This window comes from Martes martes (genome assembly GCF_963455335.1).
Source record: "Martes martes genome assembly, chromosome: 9".
NCBI lineage: Eukaryota > Metazoa > Chordata > Mammalia > Carnivora > Mustelidae > Martes > Martes martes.
In genome coordinates this window covers 14,418,990-14,430,435 of record NC_137896.1, presented here as the reverse complement: position 1 = coordinate 14,430,435, position 11,446 = coordinate 14,418,990, and the positions used below count along the sequence as shown (strand labels likewise).

At 53.0% G+C, this 11,446-nt stretch overlaps 1 protein-coding gene across 1 annotated transcript; it reads left to right on the top strand.

Moving 5' to 3' along the window:
* The first annotated feature begins 5,312 nt into the window (after positions 1-5,312).
* Positions 5,313-10,854, top strand: WFDC2 (WAP four-disulfide core domain 2). The gene is made up of 4 exons (XM_080813851.1): positions 5,313-5,414; positions 5,980-6,123; positions 8,156-8,308; positions 10,696-10,854. The coding sequence occupies exons 1-3, from the start codon at positions 5,336-5,338 to the stop codon at positions 8,305-8,307; spliced, it is 375 nt and encodes a 124-aa protein (XP_080669977.1). The 5' UTR covers positions 5,313-5,335; the 3' UTR covers position 8,308; positions 10,696-10,854.
* Positions 10,855-11,446: the final 592 nt, after the last annotated feature.

The window sequence follows — 11,446 nt, the reverse complement described above, 5'->3', positions numbered from 1 at the left end:
TTATTCTTTTACTTTACTTACTAGTGAATTGTTTATTTGTATCTTTTGCACAATTTCTTTTGGAATGAGTAGGTTTTAATACCAAGAGTAAGCTGGCGCAACATTAGAATTTGGTTTTCTCTCTGTTAAAAGGACAAAGGTTTTGTTTTTTCGTGTGTTTTCGTTTTTAAATACTTTTGGTCTGCTTCAGTCTTTCAACCTCGAACATTCCGAAAGATTGGCTGAAGTAAGTAGGCTTATTCTACATGTCCAACTGCGTGGGAAGCATTGTCAAATTAGCAGTAATACGAAGCTTTCTCTATGTTGTAATTCTAAGGTTGTGGCCCATGGGGGTGAAGTCCGTTCTGCTTCTATAGTAATGGCCCCTCATTGCCAGACCTTTGCCATCCTGATGTCCTGGTAACCAGGCAACAGTTAGCTCCTCAAGCAGAGAAATTAAGGTGGATAAACAATGGCTATACATTAAACAAACGGGGCCCTGGGAAAACCAAGACGCCTGCTTGGTTCTTCCTGGCTCCCTGACAAACCCCAAGTTTTGGTGTTTGCATTCCTTCGCCCACCATAAAGGCATTTAAGATGACTCCAATTATAAATGGACATTGGTGGAAAGACTTCTAGAATATTGCAAAAAACAGTCTGTGCAATGTCTGACTTGTCAAGTCCATGATCCTGGAAAACTTGTTTTTGTCTCCAGGGGCCTCAGACCTCCTTCCTCTGGACACTTTGAACACCTGCAACCGGATTTTTTTTTAACAGCCACCAAGTATGAGTTACCAATATGTTTTTGTTCTCTCTTATATGTTTTCTGGACGGGCTGGACCTTTTCCCTACTGCAAGATCGTTGCCCTCATGGTGTGGGGAGAAGACTGTTAAAAATGTGTTTCTCACTTGGGATAGATCTTCTAGGATCTCCAGGGACTGAAACTCCCACTTCATTGGACAGGTCATACAATGCCTCATGAAAATGTTGCAGACTTCTTGGAATTCCATCAGTATACAACCTTCCGCGGATCCCTTGTCTCGTTCTAGTATGCCCAGCTACCGTAAGCTTCTAAAGCCTTTTGCTCAAGTCTGCCATCAACACGTTAAAGAAGCCTTTCCAGATCCCAATTCAAAGGAACCTATTGGTCACAGTCTAAAGCCCGGTGACTGGGTATTTTAGAAACATCATCAGAGGAAGACAGCCCTTGAGCCCCGTTGGAAACGACCCTACCAAGTGGTCCTGATGACAAACCCTGCTGCTAGAAGGTATTGAGCCTTGGGGACACATCACACAGGTAAAGGAGGCTTCCACCCACTACCTCATCCCATATGGATGCTGGAGACCTCCAAGTCCAGTTGACAAGGAAGAGAAGTAGCTGACTTCCAGGTAGACAGCCTCCATCCAAGAGGACCGATCGACTTCATACTTTAAACAGGACACTCTCCTTCCCTTCCTTTCCTTTCCTTTACTCTGGCGTTGGCCTGGGAAACAGCACCTTCATCTGTATCTCCTCAGCCACTGCTAAGGGGGTTAACGCCTAGAATTTAAAACCACTTTTTATTTCAGGCTAGGGGAAAAATCTAACCACGCCCTTAACTTTTCTCAAACAAAGTAAGACAGTCCTGAAATGTACATCCTGAATTACAAAAGATCTACCAGGAGACTTTCATGATTCAAGACTCACTCCTTTTGGTAGGTTCCTACCTCCCTGATTAAGGATAGATGTAAGTGAGGCTGTGATCGGGAACTTCTTAATTCTTGAAATTGCATCATTTGCCGTCAAAGCAATAGTTGCCCAACAAAGATCCTTAAAGTTTCTGGCCAAGGTTGTTCTAGATAATAAAATAAGCCCTTGATTATCTTTTAGCTGAACCAGTAGGTGTCTGCTGTGGCCCACACCACCTGCGATCTCCTGGGATTAAAACTTCTGCAGAAGTCAAAACTGATTTACATAAGATCACTGAGTAAACCACTTGGCCTGAAAGAAGGACTCCTTCAGTGGGGTTTTTCTTTGACTCATTTAAATTTTTTTAAAGATCGTATTTATTTATTTGAGAGAGAGAGAGAGAGAGAGAGAGAACTAGCAGGGAGAGGGACAGAGGGAAAGGGAGAAGCAGGCTCCCTGCTGAGCAGGGAGCCTGATTCGGGGCTCAATCCCAGGACCCTGGGATCAGGACCTGAGCCAAAGACAGACACTTAACTGACTGAGCCAACCACGCGCCCTGACTTACTTAATTTTGATTGGTTTGGGGACCACGGCTTCGAAGCACACTCCAAATATTGGGAATTATCCTGTTCCTAACAATCACAATAATCTTCCTGCTGTGTTCTAGCCTCTCAAAAGCTTTAAATGTGTTCATAGCTGCTAACCACCACGCAAATGATCTCCCTACCACTGAAACTTCAAAAAAGGAACGAAAAAAATGACCGATTTAAAGCGTGTGAACCTGAAGTCATAACCTGTGAATATCATGGTGATTAAGCAAAAACATCATGACCACGTGTACCTCACTCAAGGAGAGATCAACAGGGGCTGTGAGCACTACCGATCGGAGCTAGAGAGTGATGCTAATGCCTTACATTTTGAGCATATGTCTTGGTTAAGCTGAGATTCTGATCGAAAGGGAATAATTGTTAAAAAGAAAACCACAGGCCCCCAAAATGGCTTAACTTAGGTTCGGGCCCCAAGTCAGTAAACCAAGACTTAATACCTAACCTGACTGTGGTCTCAACCCCCTAGAAACGTCGTGTTTTACCAGTCAACATTGGGATTTCCTGGTCAGCGCTAGGAAATTCACTGATAGACCCCTTCTGCTCCTCGGGGGAGGGTGACCTTGTTGAAAACAATAGATTCTTTGTTAATAATTTCCTTTCTTCTGCTCCTTCTCTAACTTTAAAAACCTTTGCTTTTCCGTGGCCCTTTGGAGCTCCCCTCTACCCACTAGACGGAATGCTGCCCCATTCGTGAACTGATTGATAAAGCCAGTTCGATCTTTAAAATACACTTGGTTTAACTTTTGTTATTCAACACCAGGAAGTAGCCTATCACTGACTTAGACCTGAATGTGTTTGGTTCTAAAGCCTCTGCCTTTTTACTTTTTATGCAGAAGGGAAAACATATGAATGTTTCTGGCACAGAGGCTAGCATCACAAAAGCGAAACATCTTTTCATGCCATCAGTCGTTGCCAGAGGAGATGTCTCCATCTCCTGCCACACCGGATCCCCTCGGCCTCAGACGAAGCTGCTTTTCTGCAAGAAGAGAGGACTGGACAGCAGGGAACCCGGGAAGGCTGGGGAGGAGTGTGGCTGGACAGTTTCCCTGACTGGGGAGCTGGGTAGGTCCAGGAAGCTGTGCCCAAGGCTTAATGTCTAGTAAGTAGTTGATTGGGTCCAAAGGCGAAAACTGGCTGCTCGTCAAAGCGTCCTCTGCATGCCTTGGACTGAATTTCAGGAGCGTGCCCAGTGCTGTCCGCCACCTGGTTCCTGCCTGGTTGCTGTGGACTGCTCTCTGAGCTCGGAGTAAATAGACGCCGCCCCTCCCAACTATAATACCCCTCTATTCCCCAGGATTGGCATGGGAAGTTGGGGGAGGCATTCTTTTTTTTAATTTTTTAAAAGATTTTATTTATTTATTTGAGAGAGAGAGAGCATGAGCAAGGGGGAGGGGCAGAGGAAGAGAAAGAAGCAGGTTCCCCACTGAGCATGGAGCCCCCTGCGGGGCTCCATCCAGGACCCTGAGATCATGACCTGAGCCAAAGGAAGCTGCTTAACCAACTGAGCCACCCAGTCACCCCCGAGGGAGTCATTCTTAACCTCTTTTACCAGGAGTCATCGGTGGGGACAGTGGCCTGATACACTCATGTCACCAAAGCTCTACATATCTATCATCCCAGTGTGCAGTGCCCCAGATGCCCTCTAGCCTCCAGCGGCAAAGACCTCCTGGGGCTTACAGAATCTGAGATTTTGGAGCAGGAAGGGTCTCTTGTCGAATGCCCTGGGTAACTCTTTTCTGGCGTTTGCCAGCCTGGATTCCAAGGCGTCGGTGTATCCTGATCAGGTTCCTTGGTGACAGTAGACACCATTTATGGAGCCCTCCCAGCCGTTTATCTGCTACCTGCTGTGCGTCTGGGCTGGAGTTCCTATGTCAATCCTGCGGACCTAGCCCTCAATGAGGACACAGCCTTTCCACATTCATGTTCTCCCTGAATTCTTATATCATCATTATCTTTGTGGATGGCAGAATGGAAGCTCAGAATGGAGAACTGATTTATTCAAGGTTCCTCAGCTAGGAAACAATGAACTTGGGAGTCACAGCCTGTCCCCACCGCCATGGTCAGTGCCAGACAGAGGGCTCCTTTAGCTACTTTCTCTACCCGCCCGCCCCCTCCCCCAGTTGTCTTGCTCTATAGTCAGTAGGCACCTAGTGAATATTTATGACGGAATGGGGGACAAAAGGAGGGGGCTTGGAGGAAGGAGGTGTGGGTTCAAAACCTTGTCTCTAGAGCGTGGCCTGGGACCTTGGGAGAAGCGTTTAAACCCCTGCAGTCTGGTTTATCAGGCATCTACAGTTGATGATAATAGTAACTCCCTATTCCTGGGAAGATCATCAGACTTCATGAGACAGTGAGCGCAGAGCCTGGCACAGAGTCAGCTCCAAGAGAGCGTTGGTCTGGAAAAGAGGAGAAAAAAAAAGAGGAAGAAGAAGAAGAAGAGAAAAGAGGAAAAGAAAAGAGAAACACACATCCAAAATCGCTTGAGATTGTTGGGTGTTTCACTTTCGTGGGCCTCGGTTTCTTGCGTCAAATGGGTTCATTTATCAATAGTAACTGCTTTTTCTATAGCCCCCAGTATGTGCTGTGTGTGACTACACTAGACCTCTGTCGTGAATCCTTAAACGGGGATCTGCGCTCTGATCTGGCTGCCCCAGGGCCAACCACTTAATCCCCAAGCTCTATTTGCCTCCCTGTGGGCCCCGTCCTTCCTCCCCCCGGGGCATTACAGGGAGACCCAGGAATCCTGGACCAAGCCCTGGCCGCCCGCAACCTTGCGCTCAGGCCCCAGCGGGGAGGAGGGAGGGGAGGAGTGGACAAGGGTCCGGCTGCAGCTGGTCGAGCTGCGCCAGGCCTGGAAGCTGCTCAGGTTCCTGGTTCCCACCGGGGCCAAGAGTGACACCTGATCCCCAAGGATTGTGAAATGGTCTGAGGTGGCAGCCCGCCCGCGGTGGCCGCTGAGCCCCCTCCCCCCGCGGGCGCGGCCCCACCCCTACCCCACGCCCCCCCCTCCCCAGCGCGTGGTTAAATCCCCGCATCCGGGCGGCGGCTCACACCTGCACCCCGCCCCGGCGCAGCACCATGCCCGCCTGCCGCCCGGGTCCCCTCGCCGTCGTCCTCCTCCTCGGCCTGCTGCTGCTCGGCCTGCCCCGGGTCCCAGGTGAGCGGGGCGGGGACAGCCCTGGGGCCCAGAGGGGCCGTTCCAGGAGCTCCAGCCAGGACTGGGCCCAGCCGAGGCGCACGTAGGCTCTCTGGGAGCTGAAGAAATGGGGATTCCTGGGGCGGAAGTGGGGAGACATATGAAAACTAAAATTTGAGGATTCCCTGGTTCCTGAAGGTGGTGACCCTTGGAGCTTGGGGTGTGGGGTCCAGTGTGCTGGAGGTGGGGAAGCCCACTGTGAAATTTGGGGCAGAGGCTCTGTGCTAAACGTGGCCGGTGGGGGAACCCTCTGCTTAGACGTCGGAAGCTCCTGGATGTTCAGCTGTGCGGGGGGTCCCTAAAGATTGAGGACGCTGAGGATGAGGGTTAGGTACCCCCCCCCCACCCCGTACTTCCAAGTATCGGGACCCCCGGCCTGGAGGTGGGGCCCTTTGAAGGCTGTAAGAGGGACGCCTAGGGCCAGAGACTGAGAATCCCTTGGAGCTTGATATCTGCAGCCCTGGGCGCAGGAGGTGGGCTCCCTGTGAGACGCGGGTTTCGCGTCCACTGACCGTGCGCCTCCCAGGCGGAGAAGCGGAGAAGCCCGGCGTGTGCCCCCAGCTACAGGCCGACCTGAACTGCACGCAGGAGTGCCTCTCTGACGCCCAATGCGCAGACAACCTCAAGTGCTGCCAGGCCGGCTGCGCCACCATCTGCCACCTGCCCAACGGTAACCCCGGGGCGCCCGGGGAGGGGCAGGGAAGGGCGGGGTGGGCTGGAGGAGGCAGAGCTTCCGGATCCGGGAAGAGGGCCCCCCACTCCAGGGTCCCCTGCAGAGTCGAGACGGATGGAACCAGATGCCCTCGCGCTTCCTCGGGGCCCGGGGAGACAAAGGCGTCGCTGAAGCTCAGCGGGAGGTGGGGGGGGGAGGTCCCCCACCCCTGGCTGGATTCCATTCCCTGGTGCGTGACGGGTTTCCGGGCAAGCACCAGCTGGGACGGTGTTCCCGGTGTTCCCGGAGGTCAAGACACCCGGTTCACAGATTCCTCCCCTGCGGGTTGGAGCCTCGGGGAAGCCCGGGACTGGCGAGCGGGCTGGGTCCCAAGACCTGGGGCGCCCAGCCCTCTTGGAGTCCCTCCCCTGGGGCGTCCTTCAGCTCTGGGGGAAGGACTTGGAGCGCCTGGCCTAGCAAGACTCCCCGGATTCCTCTGTCCAGACCGAAAGAGGCTTTACCCCTTAAGGGGAGCGCCCAGCCCATCCCGAAGATGTGGTTGTGAGTGTCAGACAGGAAGGCTCTTGCCCAAGGTCACACTGTCACTCCCTGGTTGGGGAGGAGCCACAGCGAGGGGCTTCAACTTTTGCCCCTTCTGGAAGGCTGGTTTGAAGGAAATCAGGACTCCTCCTCGAGCACCCCTCCTCTCTCCCTGTATTTAAACAAGCTCTTCCCCTCTAAAGATTGAGAGAGAGAGAGAACTATGGAAAGCGCTGGGGGTCCACAAAAGGTCCTTGCTAGAGCTCGCTCCCCCCCCCCCCCGCCCCGGGGGTTATGGGGACGCTCATCAGAGCAGGGAGTGGCCTTAGACAACATGAAATCCAAGCTTCTCATTTTTCACAGGGAAAAACTGAGGACTAGAAGCAGGGATATGACCTGGGGCACCAAGCTGTGGTGATTGCTGGTTTTTAGCCAGAACACAGCCCCAGGATTCTCCCTCTCCGTTATTCTCCCCAGATGCCAGTAGGGGCTGGGGTGGTTTGTAATCAGAGTCCTCAGACATAGGTAGAGGGAGGACTGGCCCATCAGGGGCAGCTACTGGGTCTGGAGCCTTCTAATCTGGAGCAGAGAGAGGAGGATCAGGAGACGTGATTTGAGAAAGAAAGAGAGAGGCAGACAGACAGATGAGTAAGGTGGAGAGGGACGGAAGGCATGCCTACTTGTAGGTGCAGTCTTTGCTGGGTTTTGTTTGTTTGTTTGTTTTTTGTTTTTTTGGTCTCAGATGGACTGCCTGAGGCAGGAAGAGGGATGGGGTCAGATGGCCTCTTGAACTAGAATCTCAGAGCTGCCCATCTGCTAGCTGTGTGATCCTCAACAAGTTGCTTTACGTCTCTGCACCTCTGCTTTCTCGTCATCACAATGAGAATGATAATCCCAAATTTTGTGGGACTGACATGGGGGCTAAATGAAATAACACACAGAAAACGTCTCTGCAGAGAGCAGATCCTCTCTCCGCAGGGGCGTGTTTTGTCAGTAAAAGGTTCCTGATTCCCCTTTGTCCTGGGGAACCCCAGTGTCCAGACCTGCCCTTTTCAAGGGAATGGATTTCTCTGTGCTGGGAAGGCAGCCACTCCTGTCCTGTTGAACTAATCAGCCAGTTCTGTGCCTGTGTTTGACCTTGGGCTGGGCTTGCTCTTGGGGTTCCTGGGAATTGAGCCAAGTTCCCTTCTCCTTGACCCAGGAAGTGGAGCAGAGGGTGTGTGAGTGTGTGTGTGAGTGTGTGTGTGTGTGTGCAAATGGATGGCCAGAGACTGGGTTCAGGTCTTGGTTTTAGTTCTTCCAGCAGCCTGGTGTTGGGTGGTTCCAAAATCAAGGATGGAGAGAGCAGGAGAAGGAGGGGTTTGCAGGTGGCCTCCCCAGGTACCCCCCGGGATCAAGGCTGACAGGCTGCTGTCCTGTTTGTGACACAGGGGGAGGGCAGCATTGTGGACAAGCACTCATCTCCCGGCATCCTCTCTGCCCGTTTCCCCTTGCTCCTTTTTCTCCCTAGAAAAGCAGGGTTCCTGCCCCAAGGTGAACACTGACTTCCCCCAGCTCGGCCTTTGCCAGGACCAGTGCAAGGTGGACAGCCAGTGTCCCGGCCTGTTGAAATGCTGCTACAATGGTTGTGGGAAGGTGTCCTGTGTCACTCCTGTCTTCTGAGGTATGTGGGGGCGGGGGACGAGAAGGGGAGGGAGAGTGCACAGATGTCTAGCTGTAAAGGTGGTTGAAAAGGAGGGCCTGGGCAAGCACACCGCTGTTCACTCTCTGTCCATTTCTTTGCTTTCACGCCCTCGACAAGTCTCTGCTGAGCATCTGTCATGAGCGGTGCCCGGCCCTGGGTACTGAGGATGATGCGTGAGTGAGCGAATCAGACAAAAATTTCTCTCTGATGCGGTTTACAGGCCAACGGAAGAAAAATACATAAGCGAGTAGATTCTGTAGAATGTTCAAAGAAGAAAAGTGCCGTGGAGAAAAAGGGAACAGAGCGGGGATGGGCGTGCTGGGGTAGGGGTGAGGCAGAGTGGGCAGGAAGCAGGGCTGCCCTTTTTTTTTTTTTTTTTTTCTTTTTAACAGGGACACTCAGGGAAGGTCCCACCCAGAAGGCAGCATTTGAACACAGACTTGCCAAAACTTGAGGCTATGAGGATCTCGGCGGGGTGGGGGGTGGTGGTGTTAAAGGTGAGAGGCAGCAGGTACAAAATCAGGAGTGTCCCTGGTGTTTCAGGAAAAGCCAGGAGGCTGGAAGGGAGCAAGGAGAACACAGGAAGAGGAAGGTCAGGGGTAAATGGAGCGGCTCCTCAGGGGCCTGATAGGTCGCTACAGGACTTTGGTCTTGACCCGGAGATGTTGCCTCTGTGGAAATGGACACGCTCTGGCTTAGATCTGAAAAGATTGCTCAGGCTGCTGGATGGAGAGGAGACTGTAGAGGGGGAATGGCAGAAGCGGGAGACCAGCGGGGGACTCCTGTGAGAGGCCAGCCCGGAGATGACAGACTCGGGCAGCTAAGTGGCTGGTTTTGGGACATAATGTGAAGGTGGACATTATTCGCTGATGAATGATATTATTCATGGGACAGTATTTGCTGATGAATTGGGCTGCAGGGAAAGAGAAGATTTACTCTGTTTCTGTAGCATGCACCTAGAAAGTCAGCAATGGGAGGAGTAGCTGTGTCCTGAGAGAGGGGACAGTGGACAGGACCTGGAGGGGATGCGGAGGTGGCAAGCTCTTTAAACGTGGCCAATGGGAGGCCAAGGACTGATCTTTAGTTTCGCCAAAAGCTTGGCTTTTCAGGATGCACGTGGCAGGCATCACATGTGTATTCGAAGTGTGACAAGCACTTGCTCCGTGGCAGGTGGGGGCTGTTTGATCACCTCTGGTGGCTCTGACTGTGCAAAGAAAGGATTGCGGAGCGTCTCTCTCCCCTACTTACAACTAAAAATAAAACAATACTAAGTCCTAGAGAAAGCGTGAGTAAGTAAAGAAATACAAAGCACGTTTGGTTGGCCCACTGGGAGATCCAGCGCTGTGCCAAGGTCTCTGTGTCAGATGCTGGGACGGAAGGCGACCACGGCCCTTCCTCACAGAGCAGCCCTGTGGCCGAGGCGGACAGATGGACGGACACTCCCAATGCCTGTCCTCAGTGCCATGGTGAGGGAAGGGCTGAGTGCTGTGGGAGCAGAGGAGGAAGGCCTCCTGGAGGCGGGGGGTTGGAGTGGTAGAGACAGCAGGCTTTGCAGAGGGATGACCGTGGGCCCGTCCTCAAGGATGGCCCGAAGGTCAGTAGCGGGGTGACGTATAGGAGGAGAAAGAACCTGGGAGCACCCTGTGGTTGAAATCTCATTGTTGATGGGGGGCTAGCTCGAGACGCTCTCAGCCCAGGGACTGACGGGTCACTGGTGGGACCGAGTATTGCACAGAGGAGAAGACCGAGACCACCGAGAGGGGAGGATGTGCCCAAGGCCCCATGGTTGCTATTTCGAGGGGTCCTTCCAGTGCCTCAGCGGTAACCACAGCCTCCCGAGGGCTCCGAGCTCTCCAGTGATGCCAGCCGTCCCTTGCCTCCGGGCGGTGGGGGCATGGCTGGACTTCGTGGCCAGGAGGACCCGGGTTCAGATTTTCAGCTCTGACGCTTAACCAGTTTTTACCTCCCTGAGCTGCCATTGTTGTGCTTCTAAAATGGGATCAGTAGGATCTCCCTGACCTGCTAATCCCAGCTTAACCTAAAGAAGGGAGGCACAGTGGAACTTCCTGGTGGTTGAGGGACTCGCGGGGAGACAAATGACCGTGGTCCCCCAGGAAGGCCGCTGCGGTCGGTTGAGACGTGGTTTCCCAGGTATGTCCCAGGATGGCCTGAAGCAAAGGAGGTGAGTCTGGGACCCGCAGAGACGTGTAGGCCGAGCCCCCCCGGCCTCAGGAAGGCAAGGCTTTGCTGTGTGTGGAGTGGAAAGGGAGACTAGGGGAGCTCTGGTCAGAATTTAAGCTCCAGGGCCTCTCGGCTGGTATTTTGGATATTGTCGTTGATGTGTCCTTATGATTTTCTTCCTCCAGCTCCGGCCACCACAGCCTAAGGAGTGGGGGAGCGGACGTGTCTGCCCGGCCCTGCCTGGCTCCAGCCCAGCTACCCTCCCCTCTTTCCGGCCTCTGCACTCCCTCCAGGGCTGAGCATTGCTTCTTCCTCTTCCAACCAATAAAGTGACCACTTCCAGCACTGGGTGCGGGGCATGGCCTCTATTCTTAATCATTCCGTCCCGGTCTCCCCTGACTCTGGGTTGAGGAGGGGTGTCGGGGGTGGGGGGCGACCAGGTCATCAGGGCATGAAGTCCAGAGCCGGATCAACTCTGAAACACTGAACATACATTCAGGGCTTGGCTTGTGTAGTAGCGCTTTTCCCAGGAGGCTGGGGGTTATCCTTCCCTCCGGAGGGAGACAGAAGAGAGAACAGGTTCAGAGACAGGATGGAATCGGTTCTGAAGTCACTTCCATTCATTACCGGGAGCTTGAGAACGGCAGGTCTGGGTGCTGGACCCAGGGCTGGGAGACTTGTTCGTGAGATCTCCCCGAGCCACAGCAACCCTTGGTGTGGCTGATGACAGTCCAAGTTCTAGACTAGGAGTCTGCCAGGTGACCTGCTTGCAGTTAAGTGGGTAGAAAGTGACAAAGCTGGGGTCCTTTCATTGGTTGTTGGTTTTGTTTTGCTTTGCTTTTTTCAATATTTTATTTATTTATTTAAGAGAGGACACGAGCTGGGGGAGGTAGGCGCAGAGGGAAGGGGAAAACAGACTCCCCGCTGAACAGAGAA